Source organism: Sapajus apella, unplaced genomic scaffold, assembly GCF_009761245.1.
Source record: "Sapajus apella isolate SASKATOON/1434 unplaced genomic scaffold, GSC_monkey_1.0 scaffold90, whole genome shotgun sequence".
Taxonomy (NCBI): Eukaryota; Metazoa; Chordata; class Mammalia; order Primates; family Cebidae; genus Sapajus; species Sapajus apella.
This window is the reverse complement of record NW_022437030.1, coordinates 650,092-673,559: the sequence shown is the minus strand read 5'-3', so window position 1 is coordinate 673,559 and position 23,468 is coordinate 650,092. Positions and strand designations below refer to the sequence as shown.

Genomic DNA, 23,468 nt, shown 5'->3' with positions numbered 1-23,468 from the left:
CTTCATTAAAACTTCTGAGTTATGATTTTGACAAAATAAATAATGTATGGTAATCTGGAATTCAATTTTATAACATCAAGTGTTTTAAACCTTTAACATATTTAACAGGCTTCCCAAAATCAAACTTCAGCTTCAAAATTGCCTTTCCTGACATCTGGCTTCTAGGAGGCTTCAGAGGGCCCCTGGAACCTCCAGAAAAGAGGTAAACAGGATCATCTGACATGTTTTTAGTTACATGGAATTGCCAAAATAATGTTCAGTCTACGTTATATTATATTTTGGTGAATACTAATATTTGTTCCAAAACTATATGGGATTTCTAAAATTCTAATGTGTATGTGCTAGCAATCATAATCAAGGTTATTATGTTAAGTTATTATAAACCACGGGGATAAACAAAGTTTTTTGTCAGTTGTGTTTCTAACTATAACTACCCTGGACATTTTGCCATTCACAGACAATTGTTGTCTTCTTTCAATCCTTTTCAAAAGATGGTTTATAATAAGAGATAGAACTTTGACAGGTGCTCTTAAATACAGGTTTCTGATAACTTTGGAGATTGTAACATTGGAATAAAGAAAAAATGTACACGACTCATGAAGAGCTGAAATGTTTATGAATATCAAGAAATCAAGAACTAAATGGATAGTACTCAGAAAGCTGAAGCAATCTCTTTGACTCTTGCTTGAAATATTGCTGGCCCTTGTTTTGTTTTTCAGAGTGAAGGAAACTTATTTTAAACTATTTACAACCTTCAATAATTGAGTAAAGTATACTCCTGTGAACAAAATTTAGAGCATGTTGGAATCTCTGCCTGATTCATCAAGAACTTGGCAACTATCCGTGGGTATTCTTAACTTACAGCAATATAGTTGTTTGTATCACTACAATAAGAATCCATTTTTCTTTTGCAACAGGGCACAATTGGAGAAACTGGTTGTTTTACCAAGATTTCACCAGAAGGGTATGCTTCCCTTTAAAGAGTCAAGCTCCACTTGCGTAGCTGATGAAAACCCTATGGTAAAAACTGGACCCATACCATTGCCTATGCAGTCCCTGTACAGGGCTACTGATCTGTGGTCAGTAAAGAATGTCACTTTCTAACAGGCCTAGGTCCTCTAAATTTATCTTAGGACCTTAAGAGGAGGAGGTCACCCAGCTCACAGGTATTTGAGGATATAAACCCATGGCTGGGGTCAGCTTTAAAAGGTGTTATCTGAGATTCCTTGTGGAACAGAATTCCATCAAAGCCAATCTAAAAAGCCTATGTAGAAAGAGTTATTCTTGTTGCACTTTATGCAAATAATCAGTACAAGTATAAGACTAAAGTCTAGTTTGCAAACAACTCAGTCCTATCATGATTTGTTTTTTTTAACAAAAATGAGGACTAGAGAAAGACAAATTATGTTTCAAAATGTATCATACATTTATCATTAAATTCCAAACTCATTAGTTAAGTTTTTGCCTACATTTATAGACTGACCCTGCTTGTTCCTGTGAACCAACCAGCAACCTCCAGCTGCAGCTCAGAAAGAACAGGAGAGATGGGTAATGTAAAAATCCATATTAATCTAGTACTGAGCAACTATCCTGCAAAATCCTGCCAGGGAATGGGAACAAATACGTTGCCCCTCATCTAAGTATGAAGACAATAACTGAAATCTAGAAAGGTATAAACCAAAATTAAAATTATAAGGCCCGCAAATCATCTGAATGGACTTCCCCCACAGCCAGGGCACTCTTTTTTTTTTTTTTTTTTTGAGATGGAGTTTCACTCTTGTTACCCAGGCTGGAGTGCAATGGTGCAATCTCAGCTCACCGCAACCTCCGCCTCCTGGGTTCAAGCATTCTTAAAATTTAACCTGAAAGACTGGTTCAGGCCACACCTAGAAAAGGGAGACAGACATGCCTCATTATACCTCTCTGGCATTAGCATCAGAAGAGACTTTACATCTGATAAGAAACATTTTATAACCAATTCTCTCTGAATCATGCTATCTGAAGGCTTCCTCTGCAAGTAAGAACTTTGGTCTCCATTTTTTGAGACAGAGTATCACTGTGTCACCCAGGCTGGAGTGCAGTGGCGTGATCGCGGCTCACCATAGCCTCCACCTCTTGGGTTCAAGAAATCCTCCCACCTCAGCCTCTGGAGCAGCTGGGACTATAGGAGTGTGCCACCATCCCTGGCTAATTTTTGTATTTTTTTTGTAGAATCACAGTTTCACCATGTTGCCCGGGCTGGTACAATCCTTTAGCTTAACTCAGACATTCTTTTCTGTTGATCCCAAACTCAACCAATTGTCAACCAGTAAAAATTAAATCTGCCTATAAGTTGGAACCGCTTCAAATTGTCCCACCTTTCTGGACCCCAACAATGTATTTCTTAAATGTATCTGAAGTCTCATGTCTCCTTAGAATGTATAAAACCAGGCTGCACCCCGCTTACCCTGGGCACATGTTCTTAGGACCTTCTGAGGCTATATCATGGGCGATGGTCACTCATGTTTGGCTCAGAATAAATTTCTTAAAATATTTTACAGAGTTTGATTATTTTTGTCAATAAGGGCATGAAATTTTAAACATATATATACTTAATACTCATAGTTGTAAAACACAGGAAAATGCACATTTTAAGATGCTATATACTAACAATTTTTTGAAGTGAAGGAAATATATCACAAACAGAGTAAGTTTTATTTAAAAACTGATTCAAGTGTATAAATTCACAAGACAGAAAAACAGTTGTCATTAATATTTTGGTGCATTACTTTCAGGCATTTCTTTAAGCAAAAGTTAGAAATATATGTAAAATTTGCCAACCATGAACTGTTTTTATGTTGGACATTAGTCCTTTTGTCCCTTACCTCACTACTAGTCCTTTTCTGTCCTCATTGCTAGATAACCATACTTTTCTCCATATTTACACAATCATAATCAAACAAAAATGCATAAATAAGGGAAGACTATTGTTGCTTGTTTTGTGGAACAGGATCATGACACAGAGCCATCCTTATATCTTTCTCCTACCATTTAACATATACAGAAAGCAATCCAAGGTGATGGTTCTAATAGATGCCTTATATTCCATGTACATCTAATAGATGCTTTATATTCCATAGTACAATTTATTCAACTATTCACCCATCATCTGTTTCCTGTTCTTACCATCATAAGCAATACTGCAAAAACATCTTCATACAGAGGTATAGCCAGTGGCGTGTTGGAGACAGCTAGTAGCAGTTGGAATGAGTATAACTATTAAATGTTTAGGAATTTTGGAAGTTGGTCATATACCACAGTGTTGAAAAATAAATTTTATAAACTTGTAAATCAATGATTAAAACCAAAAGTAATAAATATTCAACTCATCACTTCCTAATTATTTTACTATATTTTACTATTATCTATGCCACTGAATTTATTTTCACCTGTATTTCTATAAATTGAAAATACCACGTAATAGCATGTTACAACATATCTCTTCCCAAATCTTCATTTAGTGACATCATGTAGAATTGAGTAGTTGTAACAGAGACTATATGGTCTACAAAGCCTAAGATATCTACTACTTGGCCTTTTATAGAAGAAGTTTGCCCATCTCTGATCTAAATTCCCAGAAGCAGAATTGAACTAAATAAGTATAATTTTTACAAAATAATGGCAAATTGCTTTTATTTTTTTTTTTTTGAAACTGAGTCTCACTCTTATTACCCAGGCTAGAGTGTGGTGGCATGATCTCTGCTTACTGTAATCTTCACCTCCTGGGTTCAAATAATTCTCCTGCCTCAGCTTCCTCAGTAGCTGGGACTACAGGTGCACACCACCATGTCCAGCTAATTTCTTTATTTTTAGTAGAGACGGGATTTCACCCATGTTTAACAGGATGGTCTCGATCTCTTGGCCTCATGATCTGCCTGCCTTGGCCTCCCAAAGTGCTGGGATTACAGGCACAAGCCACTGTGCCCAGCCACAAATTGCATTTTTTCAGAGGCTAAAACAATTCCCATTCCTATGAGAAGTTTTAAGTGTCCCATTCTTTTAAAAGGTTTTCCATACTGTTACAAGTAAAATAGTATCTTACTTTTACTTAATTTTCATTATCCATACTTGTAGTGATAATGAAAATGGTCATTTGGATTTGCTTTTCTGTTACCTGTCTATATCATTTTGCCATTTGCCATTGTTTTGTTAGTCCTTTTGCTAGCTATTTCTAAAAGCTCTTTGTATATGTTTGCTATATATCTAACATTCCCATTACAAACATTTCCCAAGCCTTCATTAATATATCAATGCTGTAATATAAAAAATTTTACTAGTCAAATACATCTATCTTTTCTCATTTGGTTCTTGTTTTCTTGTCTGTTTAAAATGCTTTATGTCAGGCTCTAGGTTATATGTATATATAGTCATCATGGTTTTCAGCTAGGATTTTTATCATTTAAAAAAACAGGAATTGGGCATGGTGGCTCATGCCTGTAATCCCAGTTACTCAGGAGGCTGAGGCAGAAGGATCACATGAGCCCAGGTGTTCAAGGCTGTAGTGTGCTATCATGGCACCACTGATTCCAGCCTGGGCAACAGTGAGACTCATCTCTAAAAATGAGATAAAATTGTGCTTTTAGGTATTTGATCTATTGGGAATTTGTTTTCTAAACCACTTTTAAAATTTTCTTTAATATATTCTGTTGAGATAGGGTCTTGTGCTGTCACTCAGGCTAAAGTACAGTGGCGAGATCATAGCTCCCTGCAGCACTGACTTCCCAGGTTCAAGCAATGCTCCAACCTCAGACTCCCAAATAGCTGGACTATAGGCTCATGCCACCGCATCTGGTTATAAAAACTTTTACAGAGATAGAGTTTTGCCATGTTGCCCAGGCTGGTCTCAAACTCCTGGATTTAAGTGATCCTCCTACCTCAGTCTCCCAAAGTGCTGGGATTACAGATGTGAGCCACCACACCTAGGCCTAAACCACATTTAAAATAAGTAGTGTACTCCATAATTCTGAAAAAGATCACATTGGTTTAATTTTTTTTTTAGGTTACAAAATATTAAATAGAAAGATCCATTTATCTGCTCATAAGAAGAAAACATTCCAAGTCATAGAATTCAAATAGACCATTTTCTCTTGAAGTAATAAAACAATTTTCAAAAATGATAAAAAACAAATTAGGCATTGAAGGAACATATCTCAAAAAAATAAGAGCCATTTATGACAAACCAATAGCCAACATTATATTCAAAGAGCAAAAGCTAGAAGTATTCCCCTTGAGAACCAGGGCAAGACTATCTCTCTTCTCAGACAATATGATTTTATATCTAGAAAACCAAATAGTTTGTGTGCAAAGCCTCCTATATCTGATAAACAACTTAAGCCAAGCTTCAGGATACAAAAATCAATGTATAAAAATCATGAGCATTTCCAAACACCAATAACATCCAAACTGAGAGTCAAATCAAGAATGCAGCCAGGTACGGAGTCTCACACCTGTAATCCCAGCACTTTGGGAGGCTGAGGTGGGTGGATCACCTGAGGTCAGGAGTTGGAGACCAGTTTGGACAATATGATAAAACCTTGTTTCTACTAAAAATACAAAAATTAGCCAGACATAATGGCAGGCTCCTGTAATCCCAGCTACTTGGGAAGCAGAGGCAGGAGAATTGCTTGAACCTGGGGTACAGAGATTACAGTGAGCCAAGATCGTGCCATTGCACTCCAGCCTGGGCAACAGAGCAAGACTCTGGCTCAAACAAACAAAAACTCAAGAATGCAATCGCATTCACAATAGCCACAAAAAGAATTACATACCTAGGAATACAGCTAACCAGAAAGATAAAATATTTCTACAATGAGAATTACAGAACACTGCCGAAAGAAATCCCAGATGACCCAAACATATGAAAAACCATGCCATGCTCATGGATAGGAAGACTTAATACCATTAAAACAGCCATACTGATGGCTGGGTACAGTGGGTCATGCCTGTAATCCCAGCACTTTGGGAGGCCGAGGTGGGCAGATCATGAGGTCAGGAGATCAAGACTATCCTGGCTAACACAGTGAAACCTCATCTCTACTAAAAGTACAAAAAATTAGCCAGGTGTGGTGGTACACGCCTATAGTCTCAGCTACTCGGGAGACTGAGGCAGGATAATTGCTTGAACCCAGGAGGTAGAGGTTGCAGTGAGCCAAGATTGCACCACTGCACTTCAGCCTGGGCAATGGAGCGAGACTCCATCTCAAATAAAATAAATAAATAAAAATAACAGCCATATTGCCCAAACCAATCTACAAATTAAATGATACTCCTATCAAACTACCAATGACACTTTACACAGAATTAGAAAAAAAATTTTTTTTAATTCATATGGAACCAATAAAGAGCCTGAAGAGCCAAAGCAATCCTAAGAAAAGAACAAAGCTTGAGGCATCACACTACCTGAATTCAAATACACCACAAGGCAGCTACGGTAACCAAAACAACATGGTATTGGTATAAAAACAGACGCACAGACCAATGGAACAGGCTAAAGAACCCAGAAATAAAGCTGCGCACCTACAACCAACTGATCTTTGACAAAACTGAAGAAAACAAGCATTGGGGAAAGGACTCTGTATTCAATAAATGGTACTGGAATAATTGGCTAGCTATATGCAGAAGATTGAAACTGGATCCCTTTCTTTTACCATGTATAAAAATCAGCTCACAGTGGATTAAAGACTTAAATGTAAAACCTAAAACCTTAAAACCCCTAGAAGAAAAACTAGGAAATGTCATTCTGGACATAGGCCATGGCAAAGATTTATAACAAAGAATCCAAATGCAATTGCGACAAAAACAAAAATGGACAATTGGAAGCTAATTAAACTAATGAGCTTCAACACAGCAAAAGAAACTATCAATAGAGCAAACAGACAACCTAGATAATGGGAAAAAATATTTGCAAATTGTGCATCCAACAAAAGTCTAATATCCAGAATCTATAAGCAATTGAAACAAATTAATAAACAAAAACTAAACAACCCTATTAAAAAATGGGCAAAGGACATGAACAGATACTTCTCCAAAGATGTACATGCAGCCAACAAGCATATGAATAAATGCTCAACCTAACAAATTATTAGAGAAATGCAATTCAGAACCACAATGAGATACTACCCTACACCAGTGAGAGTGGCTATTATCAAAAAGTCAAACAAATAACAGATGCTGGCAAAGCCACAGAAAAAAAGGGAAGATTTATACACCGCTGGTGGGAATATAAATTATTTCAGTTACTCTGGAAAAAGAGTTTGGAGATTTCTCAAAGAACTTAGAACATAAGAATTATTCGATCCAGCAACCCCATTTCTGGGTATATACTCAAAGGAATATGAATCATTCTACCATAAAGACACACACAGGTGTATGTTCAATACAGCGCTATTCACAATAGCAGTGTCATGGAATCAACCCAGGAGCCCATCAATGTTGGATTCATTAAAAAGTTGGTACCTATATACCATGAAATACTATGTAGCCATAAAAAAAAATAAATAAATAAACATGTCCTTTGCAGCAACATGGATGGAGCTGGAGGCTGTTATTCTAAGCAAATTAATGCAAAGACAGAAAACTAAATGCCACATATGCTTGTTTATAAGTGGAAGTTAAACACTGAATACATGTAGACACAAAGAAGGGAACAATAGACACGGAGGCCTCTTTGAGGGTGGAAGGGTAGGAAGAGGGTAAAGACTGAAAAACTACCTATTGGGTACTATGCTCTTTACCTGGGTGATGAAATAACCTACATACCAAACTCCTGCACCACAAATTTACCCATGTAACACATATGCACATGTACTCTATCAACCTAAAATAACAGCTGGAAAGAAAAAATGTATATACAAAAACTCTAGTATCTACTAATGTAATATTTGGCCTATACATGTTTTTTCACAGACATATGTTTTAAGGCACGATGAATAGTTTAAGGCACGATTTCAACCTATCACAGACATATGATATTTACAAATACCTTAGATAATAAAGCTTTATGGATAGTTGCATTAATGTCTGCAAAAATCCTCACTGCCTAAAGCAACATTGTGATTTAGAAAAACATTTTATATAGCACTCCCTACTGGATACTGACACTGGAAGTTAAGAATATTATACAAAAAACATACTTTCAGATTTCTTTGGGTTTTGGGTTCTAGCAGAAAAATATACAAAATCTGTGAAAATAGAATCTTACCCCAGGGAAGGTATCAATCAGTGTCTACCATTTGTGTTTCATTAATGATTCTCTAATTTTGGGAACTGAGCAAGTTGAAGTTCACCATTTCTAATGTTTCCAACTTTAGACTCTTCTCCTTCCTTAGCTAATCGTGATCAGATAATTTTCCAGATATGGGGCATGTAAAGAGCACTAATTTTTAAGAGTCAGGAACAAATCTCTGAAAGCATGAGGAGCACAATTTTTGAAGACTGCAGTGCAGAGGTTAACAAACTAAGAAGAAAGTATGTGCAAAGAAGCAGTGAATAATTCAAAGCCCTGGGCTAAGATGTTCTCCAAAAAGAAAATTAAGAACTAAGCACAACCTGAAGATCTTTTATCATAGAGGGTAAAAGGATCCCACAGTTCCATATTCCCAGTACTCACATGCACACAGGAGGGTGAGGAGGGTAGGTAGGTTGCAGACAGGGTAAGCATGGGAGAGCAGAGGAAAGAGAATTGTACATGAACATACAATCTATCAGCAAACCACATCTGCGGCTTCCAGTAAATTATTAAGACATTAATATTTGAGCTGCTGAGACAGCAAGCATCATAATTCATACATCATACTCATGTATGAACAAGAGTCCATACATTTGTCCTATGACTCATCTATACAAGATACAATATATTTTCAAGTAATTTTGAAATTTAAATTACATCATCTTCAGGCAATAATTTCTTCTTACAATTCCCATTTACTCCTTCACTGATACAAACCAGAGAAAGGACAGGTCCCTCCAATATATTCTCAATGTCGTATCCCTAATGCTGGCACATAGGAGGTTCTCAGTAAATAATTATGGACTGAATTGAGTAATCCACATGATGGGGGAGGCCTTCTTTAATTCCTACAGCAGAGTTAATTGTTCTATCTTCTGCATCCTTAATCACAGTGCTTGTTTATCAAAAGTGAACACAATACATTTTATATTCACCATTTGATTAATGTGTTATTTTCCATACTACTTTGGAAGACGATCAATGACAGGAACAATATCTAGTACATGGTAGGAGGCAGTAAATGTTTAGTAGGAAGGAAGAAAAAGTAGCGAAGCTGATGAAAATATGTTTCAGGAAACTTTATTTTTCCTCTTACTACTTTTTTTTTTTTTTTTTTTTAATCTTGTGTCAACCACTGACTTTCAACGAAAAATGGTGAGGGACCAGGCATAGTGGCTCATGCCTGTAATCCCAGCACTTTGGGATGCCAAGGCCAGAGGATCATTTGAGCCCAGGAGTTCCAGGTCAACCTTGGCAACATGGTGAAATCCCACCTCTACAAAAAAAATTAAAAATCAGCCAGGTGTGCTGGTATGCACTTATAGTCCCAGCTACTCAGGAGGCTGAGGTCGGAGGATCGCTTGAGCCCAAGAGGCAGAGGTTGCAGTGAGCAGAGATTACGCACCTGAACTCCAGCCTGGCGACAGAGTGAGACTCTATCTCTAAATAAATAAATAAATAAATAAATAAATAAATAAATACAAACTAACCAAAGAAAGCAGTGAAGGAATTGCTCTGCTACGTATGAAACTCTGACCTGGAAGCAGTGTTTCAGGAAACTTTTGATGACCAGTTTGCAAATTTATTCTCACAGTCTACCCTATCTCCTGCTACTGTCCAACCCACATTCTCTGATTTAATGATGTAGTTCCACCTCCTCAGCAAGATTTTCATGATTAGACAAGTTGAAAAATTTGTCCTCCTCACTTTAGAAGGGATGCATCTTAACTTCTATAGTTAAAAAGATTTGAATACACTATACATAGATACAGCACTGTAAGCATCTTCAAGGTCATTGATACCTCCGTGAGAACAAAATAAAACTTAAATCATGATTTATTTTCTGCATAGTTCCACCATGCACAGAAATTTAAAACATTATGGAATAAATGTGCCATCAATAGAGGAATAAATAAATAAATGATGACACCTTCATTCAATGAAGTATCTTAAAACAGTTTAAGGAAGAAGGTAGCTCTATTTGTATTATGAAAGATTAAATAAACACAGTGTGGAAGAAAAATGTTATAGAACAAAACATGTTTAGCATGATCATAGGTATTGCAAAGCTAAGCAACAATAACTATATACGTATAAGGTTTGACATGTATATGCATATATAGACAACTAAGTACTTTAAAACGCCTGTAAGGATACACACCACATTGTTAAAAATGATTAGCACTAGGGAAAGGACTGTGATTTTTACTCTTTATAGTTCTGATTGTAAAAATATTATATGAAATTATATGCATTTACTACTTGTGCAATTTTTTAAATGGAAACAGGAAATTTGAATGCCTAACTACTTAGGCATTGCATTAAGGTAGTTTATATATATTATTCCATTTCTTCATCCTGACAAAGCTGTGAGACTGGTATCACAGCTCTGTCATACCAAATGGAAGCATAGAGAAGTTATTAAATGGCAGTCTGAATTTGAAAACAGGGCTCTGTGAAGACAAACTGTATATGTGCACTTTTCCTTACATCATAAAACCTCACAAAAAAATGCTTCACTGAGAATTGTTGAGCCCTTGATCCTTGCTTTCATTTTCTGCTTTAAACAGGAGATTGCTCCAAAATTATCTGTATATGTATACATACATATATATGTACTTTTACCTAACAACTCCTATTTATTACATTTCATTTGAGCCCTCAAGATTTCAAGTCTACATTTCTCCATGATGGGTAAGAAACATATTTCACATGTAAGGTATGAAATGGCAAATATGAAATAATACAACTTCATAAAAAGGAAGTAAAATTTGCCTATTCAACTTATCCAAATAAGATGTGAAAAGGCCATTCCACCATTCCCATTTTATTTTTAATAAAAAGGTATTAAGTTCTTCCAGTGACCTTTAGAGGAGCATGGCCTATAAAATCTCTTTAAGGATATTAAACCTGGTTGACGTTTCATGTGTTGACCTTATGAATAGCAATCACTCAATTAAGTATTTCATTTTCCTTTCTTATTTATAGTACATTGCCATAATATACTATGATTTTGTATGATTTCTGTGAGGTCAGAGCTGTATTCCAACATTTCTAATCTTTCTAAAATGTTTTTGGAACTCCTTTTTAGGAAACAGTGCATTGAGAAGTGGTTATTTATTGTTCTCAATGGCAATTGTTTTATTCTGCCATTGAGAACAATAAATAACCACTGAAGTTACTGAAGTAACCCCAGTGCCAACAGTGCCTGGCATATAGTGAGTGATTAATAAGTATTTACTGAACAAAATGAAATCACTATACTCTGATGTCTAAACCTTGCCAAAAGTTACCGTGACTCAGCCACAATGAACAAGGTGATTAATCAGGGCAGATGAAGTGAAGTAAGACTCACTCATCAATAACCTTAACTGTAACTATAAAGTAGTTCAGTTGTTCTCTTCCTTTGGTGTGTTCTATTTTATACTCTTATGTTCTGTTATTCTATTGCTTATAAAGGGAGATGTGAATGAAATAAAAAGAGATTATTAAAAAATGATTTGAGCAATGACAGCACCACCAGAATAAATGTATGTAGCCTTACAAGTGGATCACTTTATAGAGAATAACACTAATCTGAACATATAATAAGATTTCTCAAGAGAAACTCAGGGTCATTATTCCATACTTATACTACAAGTAAAAATTTTAAATTTCAAACGTGTAAGCCTTAAATGACAGAGTTTTAGTTCATTATGTTAACTGAATTATAAGAAGGGGAAAAGAATGTCACTATACACGACTCTAAATCTTTAAAGAAAGAGCTGGGTGTGGTGGCACATGCCTATAATTCCACTACTTTTAGAGGCCCAGGCAGGTGGAGCACCTAAGGTCAGGAGTTCGAGACCAGAACATGGTGAAACCCCATCTCTACTAAAAATGCAAAATTTAGCTGGGAATGGTGGGGGGCACCTGTATTCCCAGCTACTCAGAAGGCTGAGGCACGAGAATCACTTGAACCCAAGAGGTGGAGGTTGTAGTGAGCCAAGATTGTGTCACTGCACTCCAGCCAAGGTAACAGAGTAAGACTCCCTCTTAAAAAAAAGGTAAAACCCTGTCTCTACTGAAAGCAGAAAATTAGCTGGGTGTGGTGGCACGTGCTTGTGCCTGTAGTCCCAGCTACTCTGGAGGCTGAGGCAGGAGAATTGCTTGAACCCGGGAGACGGAGGTTGCAGTGAGCTGAAATCATGCTACTGTACTCCAACCTGGGCAACAGAGTAAGACTCCATCTTAAAAAAAAAAAAAAAAAAAAAAAAAAAGAAAGAAAAGAAAAGGAAAGAAAATATTTAATAGGCCAGAGGTGGTGGTTCACACCTGTAATCCCTGTACTTTGGGAGGCCCAGGTGGGCAAGCCATTTGAACCCAGGATCTCGAGACTAGCCTGGTTAAGATGGCAAAACCCCATCTCTCCTAAAAACACAAAATTTAGTGCGGCATGGTGGTGCGTGCCTCTAATCCCAGCTACGTGGGAACCCGAGGTATAAGAATCATTTGAGCCCGGGAGGCGGAGGTTGCAGAGAGCAAAGATCACTGCACTGTAGTCTGGGTGATAATGTCAGACCCTGTCACAAAAAAAAAGGTATTTAATTTTATTATGTCTTCTGTTATTACAGTGGTAAAGATGTGATAATAGGCATTTTACTGTGTCATACATTATTCTACACAAGTCCTACAGAAATAATACTTTCAAGTTATTCAGCATTTTGAAAAATAGACCCAAACCATTTCCATTTTTCATTTGCACTTTGATGAAGCCTGTTCTATATTCTTGTCTTGGCAAAATTAAGCAGTACATTTAATATGAATGTTATTACTACAATTAGAAATTGCATAGATATAATCTGTATAATTAAAATGAATATGGGAAGTCTTGAAGGTTAGCAGAAAAAAATCACAATAAACTATAAATTAGCAAAGTAAGCTGACTGTAAATAAAAACCAGAATAAAACTAGACATAATTCTGAAGGACAGTATCATTTGTAAGTAATGAATGCTAGTTAATTTTCTTCCAACTGAAAGGCAGTGAAGTTTCATTCATTGGCTAAGTGAAACAGGGCAGAGATGGCATTAGCCTTTTCTACACTATACTTAACGTACAACCCTTAGACTTCAGAGATTTGCTTTAATGCTGTCCTGAGAATCTGTGTGAGGAAGTGCCTTGCAAAGACCTACCTATAATATAATCAGTAACTGACCAAACTTTTTCATATGGAATCTAAGTCACATTTTTCACAAGCCAACTTTCATTCTTTAGTGAATAAGGTTAAACCCAATGTTAAATCAAGTAAAAGAGAGGTCTGTCATCGCCTACCCCAGGCCCTCAGGGTATCAACAAACTCCTGGAGGGGAGACTGTCTTCATAGCTAAAAGGTCGTGGAAACAACAAGGGTTTTGAAAACAGGAAGAACTGGACTACAATCACAGCTATATCACTTTGCAAATTTCACGACTTGGGCTCTCTCTGAGCTAGGCCTTCTCATCTGAAAAGTGGTGAAAATTAACCTCACAGGGTTGTTGTGAGGCTTAAGTGAAATATTTTAAGTAAAGCAATGCACAGTGCATATTAAATACAAATTGTTTTCTCTTCCTTGCCTTAAATTTTGTCATCTACTTCAGCACTTAGGACAGGACTGGGTTACAAAGTAGGAAAACAAGGAATTCTGGATTAATTGGCTTTGTCAGGTTAATGTCAGAATCCTTTTGAACAGTGCAAGAATCGATGGTCCACATAGTGATGTTTTAAATCAGCAAATTAAATAATCAGTAATTTTTATGAAATAGAAAAAGACAAACAAGTGAAATAAATGTGATGTTAAAGCAGCTTTGAGCTGCTACAGGTAGTTTAGTGATTATGAGCAGGAGCAGCAGAAAACCAGGATTACCACTTTTTCTAGCCATGCTGGAGGGAAGAGCATTAATCATGTTAGATGAGGGATAAAAGCTCCAATAAAATATGACCCTGTGCTACACAGAAGTGATGCTAATAAGTTTTCAAGAAAAATTTTATAACCAAAAATGATTATTTCTGAAGCATAACTATTCAGAGCTAATCTTAATTTCACCAAAAGTCACTAACAACAATCATGCCTAACTAGAGCCAGCTGTCAAACATCCCAAAAAGCAAGCTGTCTCTCTGAGAGACAAAGCAAACTCAGGACCCTTGGGAGTGAAATCAAATATCTCACAGACAAGTATAGAATGAGTATGAAGTTGTCATACCTACATTATAATGAAGATGTCAAAATGTAAATTAATCTACTTTCTAATAAATACATTTAAAATTACAGAACTGGAAAGCTATAATAGGCATTCTTTAAGTTCTAATTCAACATGCAATATGCTACTCAGACCACCTAGTTTGGCTTAAAAATTTTTCATGTCTATTCTAAGTGTCGCTTAACTTTACCGTATTTTTATGGACTATTAGTTTTTTTATGAGTGCAAAACTGAAAGAATGTGACTATGGGTGAACACTATGCCTATTAAAATTCTGCTGTACTTTAATTTGCATTATAATTTAGTTATAAGGATTTTATTGTAGCAAAAAGTTGAAATGAAAACTGGAGTTATGACAATGGATATTTAAGTTACTCAGCTTATACTACAGCAAATGAAACTAAACTACTTCTGTAACATGAAACTACAATGGAAATCAGCCTTGAACTTGTCATTTTTTTGTAGTTAAAGACTGCTTGCTCTTTCCTCTACTTTTCAAAGAAAATCATATTATATTACTTGAAGCACCTACCCCTATTTTTATGGCCATTCCATAATACTGTCGAATCTGACAAGGATACCTAGGGAAAAAAGAACTTCTAAAGCCAGTGTTTAATAGTATTATTTTCCTTTAAATGATAAGCTGCATGCAATATGAAAGAGGCGGGAAGGAACCCAATCCCACCACCACCAGCAAGAGCCTCCATAAAGGCCTTTGAGCAATTAGCACATCAGTTTCTCAAAGATACACTTGCAGAAAAATAAATTGAACTCGGGGAAATCAGCTTAACTTCCAGTGCTAACCAGTTATACCTCTCACTTCCATTCAATTGGTTAGGTAACCCTCTGAAAATGGAGGCAGTCATTACATCCCGAAGTAGCGCTTCCTACTGAAAGGAGGACTACATGATCCCCAGGACACATAAGAGACTACCAATTACTGTAATCATGTATGATAAACAGATGAGACAGGAGATGTACATATATACCCATTTCCGAGGGCAGTGGTTGGAAATTTTAATGTATCTAGCAATGTACAGCAAACATGGAGGCCCTGAAAGGGGCTCAGATGAGTAAAAGGATCTAGGCCAGGTAAATCCAGGCCAAAAGTCACAACCTGGAGTAGACCAGCAAACTGACAGAAGCAGAGTGCCGTACCAGTGAAAGGAAGCTGCAGAAATAGCCATGGATCACGCGCAGGAACTGTGGGGTTATGCCCGAAGGGAATCAGGGATGTAGATAATGACATATTAATTTAAAGACTAAGTTCGATTTGGGAACATGAGGATACGTAATTCAGAGCCCAAGATCTGCAATCTAAATTAAAAGACAGAGAAGAGTCGAGGATGTGACTCTTACAAAGGACTGCGGCTCAACAAATATGGTGCTATACAGTAGATAAGACTTCTGCCCCTCAAAGTGCAGGCCATCCAAAAGCAGCAAAGGCCTCACCTGGGAGCTTGTTAGAATGGCAGTCTCTCAAGCGCTATCCCAGACCTGCTGAATTAGATCTGCATTTAAGTAGATCCAGGGCTCTACAGTGGTAGCGCTGCTATCTTATTTTAAAAAAATGAGAGAGAAGAGGGGAGGGAAGAAGAGAAGGTGTGGGATGTTGAAGTTAACAGAGATCAAAATTAAATAGCAGCTTTGTTGTCTTAGGAAAATCCAACTGTACAATCCCTACAAAGTAAGACCATGAACCAACTGAATCAGCTTAAATATCAAAACTAACATCTTATTCATCAAGGCTTCCTTTAAGATCTTTGCATCACCGTACTGACAAATCCAAAGCTATTATCTCATCAACTCAACTCTGCACAATCACAGTCAGTTCTCCATCTTGCAAGATCTACCTTGAAATCACCCAGCCTCGGCACTAAAACCCTATAAGTACTTTCTCCTAACTCCCCTGATAGTCAATGATTGAGTGCCATAATATTTTGAAGCAGAAAAAAATATTAACGATTACCTGGTCTAAGTCCCTTATTTCATGGAAGAAATTCACAACTTGCTCAAGAATGCAGAGCTTGTTAAGAGCAAAACCAACACCAAAACCAAGATCCCCAGACCCTATTCAGGGATCTGATATTTTTAAAATACATTCATTATTTTGGTATGTTTGTTCTGGACAAGGACATTGCTTTAAGCGACTATAATTCACCAGTGTACCCAGAACACCATGCTTAGTAAGTGCTGTCAATATGCAACATGCACATAAATTTAATTTTAACCAAAGAGCCCAAAAAGGTTAAGAAGAATATCATTATAGTATCATTATCTGCATCCTAATAAGAACTAACAATATTAGAGCATTTACCATACGCAAAGTACTGGGTTGAGAGCTTTATAGGTATGATTTCATTTAATCCTCACAAAAACTCTTCTAATAATAATGGTACTATTACTACCATTCTAAAGATTTTTTTAAAATGAGGTTTAGTAACTTAATAAAGGTCACACTGCTAGCAAGCAGAAGACCTAGGATTTAAACATTGAAATACATTTTGTTTCTTTTGGTTAAAGCAAAAAAAAAAAAAAAACAGGAAAGAAAGAAAAAGAAAGAAAAGAAAAATGAGAATACAGTCATCCTTTCAGGTCTTCTCTCAAAAATTTTATTTCTTGTTATAAAAATAATACATGTTCGCAGCAATATATAACCTGGTTCCAAGGTAACATTTAAATTAGAAACACTGCTTTAATGACAATTTTCCCCAAAATATGAAGAGGTTTCTAAGCAATTCTGGTATTGATCGATGCACTCTGTCCATGTCAGCCATGTAAATGAACAATTCCAGTTGTCATATTACCTGACACATCTGTCCTTTACCTAGATTTCACTTCCTTCTATTTCCATTTCAATACCATATTAGAAGACAGCTACAGTTCACAAGAATAAAAAGAACTTTCATCCTGTAAATTAAATACATAATTGCTAGACTCTGCTCTAAAGAGGTGTAAGGTAAAAACAGATTTTTTCTCTAGTGCATTATTTAGCATTATGTTTAAGACTTTTCCAGAAATAGATATTATATCACTTCTTATTCTGAAACTTAGTCTAGATGGCAAGATTTAGGAAGCTTACTTTTCATTATTTTATTTAAGAGTATACCATTTTACTCTTTCTTTACCAAATTCCTGAAATTTAAATGGAAAGTTCAAATTCCTCGGTATCTTAGGTAAAGTTTACACTGTGACAAACCAGGCCTATTAAATAGAACTGACCCATCCTATGCATGAAGGAATAAACATGCTACTGATGATTTACATTTGGATTACAATGTAGATGAATAATCTATGCTATTTCTTCCATTTTTCCTTCAGGGAAAGAAAAAATCAGTATACAGGAATAGCTCAAAGTTTGTACACAAGGGGCAAAAGCAGTCAGAGCCATGCTTGGCCTTGGAGATGCTGGACATAGTTTAACAGGAAAATCAAAAGTGCTTTCACCAAGTCATAAGGCTATTAAAAACCTAGGTCACTCTTTTGTTTTATTTATTACATTTATTTTATGAGTGTGAATTTTGAACCTTTTTGGACTTGACCAGTAGAGGATTTTTTTTTTTTTTTTACTATGAAAATATGTTCTTATTCAAAACCTGCAGGAAAATAAATAAACCAAATTTTATTCACCAAGTAAAAAGTTTAAATTATTAGACAACATATAGTGTTGGAAAGCTCATTCTGAACCAAAATTGTACTAATGCTTCTAACATGATTAATTAATTTATTCAACTTGTATACTTCTTCAACACTGAGTCCCCAGCACCAAGTCTTGTATCAGGAGGCTATATACAGCTGTGACAGATCTTGTCCCTAACCTGAAGGATTTCATAGCCTAGTAAAGAAAAAAGATGTATAATTATCTAATAGCGATGCAGTGGCATCAGAGCCAAAAGAAGCATGTATAAAATGCCATGGGAACCAGTAGAGCAATTAATTGAAACCTGAAATGCAGAGAAGGGAGTTGTCAAAAAATATGTAAAAACAAGAGATCATTGGAGCAGAATAAAAGATTATGGAGTGCACCAAGCTTATAGAGAAAGGCTATTTAATACAGAAGGAACTTCATGATAAAGGTGCAGAAGCCAGAAAGAGAGTCGCCCATCTTGGCACTGCAGGTACATTAATAACACTGCAGCAGAGAATGTGAGAAGGACAGGAGGTTGGACAGGTATCCAGAAGTCTAATAGGGAGGATGCTGAACAGCAGTTTCCAGGTTTGCATTTTATGCTTTAGATACTGAAGAGCCACTGTGGCATCATATGATCCAAACTCTAGAAGACATATCTGTCGGCAGAGCAAAGGACTGCTAGACAAGGGAGTAAGCCCTGGGCATAAAAGTCTAGTTTGGGTCAAAACAATCATTCAAGTCCCTTGAATTAAGAAAGTCACAGCAGTATTGCACAAAGGAGGAAATATTCAAGAAATATTTAAAAGGTAGAATTTTAAAACCTAAGTAGGACTTATATTTGGTATAGGTCTCAGCTATCCTTGAGATCATTGAGCAAATGATTATTATCAAAGCTAAATAAAGTTGGTATAACAAATTAATTGAGCTTCATTATGTATTTCCACATACAAAAGAAAGATAACATAACCAAACAAGAGGATCTCTGAATGGGTAGAGAGAAATTCATATAAAAAGATTCCACAAAGCAAAAATAATTTCCCTCAGAAGTACATAAGAAAACATGCTTGTATTTTAAACACCTCTATATTAAAGATATTTAACATGGAAACTACTCTATCAGTGGACTACATAAAATCTGCTTAACACAAATGAAAGTTAAGGCCTTACATTTTAAAATCAAGGCTCACTGATATAATCCCAGCACTTTGGGAAGCTAAGAAGGGAGGATTGCTTGAGGACAGGAGCTCGAGACTAGCCTGGGCAACACAGCAAGACCCCATCTCATAAAAAGAAAAAAAAATTAGCTTGGCATGGTGGTGCATGCCTGTAGTTTCAGCTACTCAGGAGGCTGAGGCAAGAAGATCACTTGAGCCCAGGAGTTCAAGGATGCAATGAGCTATGATTGCACGACTACATTCCAGCCTGGGAGACAGAGGAAGATCCTGACTCTAAAAATAAAATAAACACGTTTATATAAGCCACACTTAAAAGGGGCTCAATTTGAACAGGAAAACTCTCAAAGCAGGAAGAACATCAATAGACATGATTAACACTCTCTATCAATGCTTACCATATTACCAAATAAAGTTGTTTAATTAGTATATTTTAAATGTTATGTGCAAGCACGGTAGTTTGCTAAAGAGTAATGTCACCAAATGGGGCATGGTTCTATTTCCATATTTAGCAAAGCCTTATGATACATAGTGCATTTTCTCTAGAGTTCCATCCAAGTTTCTCACTAGAAGTTTCCAGATGAAGTCCCCTAATCAAATCTATAGCATCAAACTGCCAAAGCCTAAGAGTGATACCCACTTTGGAATCATTTAGCCACAGAATGCTCTGTTATTCAAAATTTATTAAATATATTGTTTTTGCTTAAGGAGAGAGGAAATAGTAAGGCTGCCTCTATTAAGACATCCATATCTATGGTCAAGTTTCAGAGACAGAGAAAAAAGAAAAAGCATGCTACAGCTTGAGATGTGCCAAACTTCCATCTTCAAAATATATCGGTGAACGCTTATATCAAAACATTTAAAATCAAAGATCACAGTAAATTTAACGGTTTAGTCTCTTATCTTTAATTTTTGAAGAGTTAGACTTGCACAACTGCCATTTAGTTACACAGATGGCAATTCATGACAAAACATATTTAGGAGGTAGGAAAAAAAAAGATGGGACAGAAATCATCCTAAATCAGAAGTCGTTAAAAGTTTAGAAGTGAATTATAAAAAATAAACAATAAGCTGTTCTGCAAGCTGAAAAAAATAGTCCCCATGAAGAAAATAGTCCATCCAGGTATGGTGGCTCACACCTGTAATCCCAGCACTTTGGAAGGCAGAGGTGGGTAGATTATCTGAAGTAAGGAGTTTGAGAGGAGCCTGACAAACAATGGTGAAATCCCGTCTCTACTAAAAATACAAAATTGGCCAGGCGTGGTGGCGCATGCCTGTAATCCCAGCTACTTCGAAGGCTGAGGCAGGAGAATCGCTTGAACCCAGGAGGCAGAGGTTGCAGTGAGCCAAGATTGCACCACTGCACCCCACCCTGGGCAACCAGAGCAAATCATCTCAAAAATAAATAAAATAAAATAAAATAAAATAAAATAAAATAAAATAAAATAGTCCACTGACTGAAGTCACAAGCTAAGTTAATTCTTTTTGACATACTGCTGATTTATAACTAATCAATCATTAGATATTTACAAGCAAGCTTACAAAGTTAATGTAACCAAAGTTAATGTACAATGTAAATGTAATTGCATTTTTTTTAATATATAGAAAATACTTCCCTGGTTTAACTATTGGAGGAAGACAGAAATATAATAAATAATACAAGTTAAGCACCTAATGAGTATAGTTTCAAAACACACCAGGAATATGATGAGGAACTATCCACAGCTCAGCTGCCCAATTCCAGACTGTGTGTCTGTCCTTCCTAGTCTCCACAGCTTTAGCAATAAGACTTGATCTATAATCCAAACAATAGCATAAGTGTTTGTCTCTATGGCCAGTGCCCATTTCAATCCTGAGCTACAAGACTTGAATCTTAAATGGCCAAAAGGGAGGGCCACGTAAACAGTGTGAGGCTATTGATACAAAGGGAGTAAAACAATAAACTTTTAAAAGATGTTATATGACAAAAGAAAAATCAATGATGTATATTTGAAAATAAGAGCATATATGTGACATGAAACATATCAGAACCTATAAAAATGACAAATTTCAATTATTACATGAGATTCTCAAATGTTGACTCAGGATATGAAGTTTCAGTTGGATGGGAGGCATAAGCTTCAGTGACCTACTGCACAGAATGGGGGCTATAATCATAAGGCATTATATATTTCAAAACGGCTAAAAGAGTACATTTTAGGCCAGGTGCAGTGGCTCACACCTGTAATCCCAGCATTTTGGGAGGCCAAGGTGAACAGAGGACGAGGTCAGGAGTTCAAGACTAGCCTGGCCAATATGGTGAAACCCTGTCTCTACTAAAAATACAAAAAATAGCCAGACGTGGTGGTACACACGTGTAGTCCCAGCTACTTGGGAGGCTGAGGCAGAAGAATCACTTTAACTTGAGAGGTGGAGGTTGCAATGAGCCAAGATTGTGCCACTGCACTCCAGCCTGGGCGACAGAGCAAGACTCTGTCTCAAAAAAAAAAAAAAGAGTAGATTTTAAATGTTTTTATTACAAAAAAGTAGTAAGTATGTGAGGGGCCAGATTGTTAATAAACCTGATTTAATCATCTGGCGTTGTAACCATATATCAAAACATTATATTGTACTCTGTAAATATATACAATTACTATTTGTCAATTAAAAATAACATTTAAAAACTCTCACTATGACTGTTGGAAGTCACCTAATGTTTAGATACCACATCTGTCATCTATACAAACCAAAATCCTCAAGAAAATTTGTGAAATATAAACTGAAAGAAAAGAAAGCTATAAAACCAAGAAGTTAAATATAAAGAATAATACTTTTTTAATGGACTAATACATAATGATATGACCGTTGGTAAAATAAACTAATAAAGTCTATAAGAAAAAGATAACAAATAATAAAATAAAAAAAAGCAACAATTTTTTCATCTTTTAAAAACCATTAATTAAGACAGCCAAGGCCTAATGAGAAAAAAATGAGAATAATTATGAATGTATTAAAAATACATCATTGAGGCCAGATGCGGTGGCTCACACCTAGAATCCCAGTACTTTGGGAGGCAGAGGTGGGAGGAGCGCTTGAGCCCAAGAGTTCCAGACCAGCCTGGGCAAAAGAGTGAGGCATTGTCTTCACAAAAATGAAAACAAAACAAAACAAAAAATTAGCCAGGCACAGTCCCAGCAGAAGGGAATAGTTCCAGTAGATGGGAATGCTTGAGCACAGGAGACTGGGGCTCCGGTGAGCTGTGACAGTGCCACTGTACTCCACTGCAGCCTGGGTGACACAGTGAGACACTGTCTCAGAAAATAAAACAAACCCACACATCCTAGAAAGCTACAATGAACCATCAGAAAGCATTTTCAAGACTAAGTACATAACATACGTAGTTACAATTTTCTATTACTTATTTTCTTTTTATTTATTTTTGAGACACGGTCTCACTCTGTCACCCAGGCTGGAGCGCAGTGGTGTGATCTCAGCTCACTGCAGCCTCAACCTTTCACACTTAAGCGATCCCTCCCACCACAACCTCCAAGCAGCCATCCCAGGCACCACCACCACGACTGGCTAATTTTTGTATTTTTTGTAGAGACGGTCTTGTCATGTTGCCCAAGCTGGTCTCAGATGGGGCTAAAGCAATCCGCCTCCCTTGGCCTCTTGAAGTGCTATGATTACAGGTGTGAGCCACTGCGCCTGGCAGTTGTTTTCTAATTAGGTATTTGAAAATAGATGTGTCCCTAAACCATAAAAGATATGTCCTAATTGTATAGTTTCTACAAATCCATTCTAAATGTATTTGTATATATGCACCTTGATTATGCATTAGAACTTACCTACCATTTATACCTCTGACTGAATATATTAACTCACTTTCTAAAGCTAAGTTTATTCTCCCATTTAACAGGAAATGGGCCACATGAATACTCTTCCAAAAGTGATTTTATTGAGTCAAAGATGTGTTGGTTCTAATGCTTAATCAAGGTGGCCACATCTTCTGAATCCAGAATGATGATATACTTGGTATCTGTGCCTTGACAGCCATTCACTATTAAACACAGATTGGGTGTTCCTATGCACCTAGCATGGTGCCAGGTGTTAAAGATATATGACACACAGCTTCTGCCATGAGGTTGCTCCCTGCCTTTTTGTCACCTTCCAGTCTATTTTTTTTTTTTTTTTTTTTTTTTT

At 36.5% G+C, this 23,468-nt stretch overlaps 1 protein-coding gene across 9 annotated transcripts in view; it reads right to left on the bottom strand.

The window, feature by feature from the left end:
• Nucleotides 1-23,468, bottom strand: part of PHKB (phosphorylase kinase regulatory subunit beta) — a 240,712-nt gene that overhangs the window by 206,455 nt on the left and 10,789 nt on the right. For 2 of the 9 annotated variants that reach the window (XM_032255592.1, XM_032255598.1), the window contains exon 1: nucleotides 20,984-21,485. The exons of 6 other annotated variants lie outside the window; for them this stretch is intronic. In XM_032255592.1, coding sequence (XP_032111483.1) covers nucleotides 20,984-21,131 — 148 coding nt within the window. In that variant the 5' untranslated portion in view covers nucleotides 21,132-21,485. Of the gene's footprint in view, nucleotides 1-20,983; nucleotides 21,490-23,468 lie in introns of those variants that run through there. One more of the 9 variants, XM_032255601.1, reaches the window with a different exon arrangement.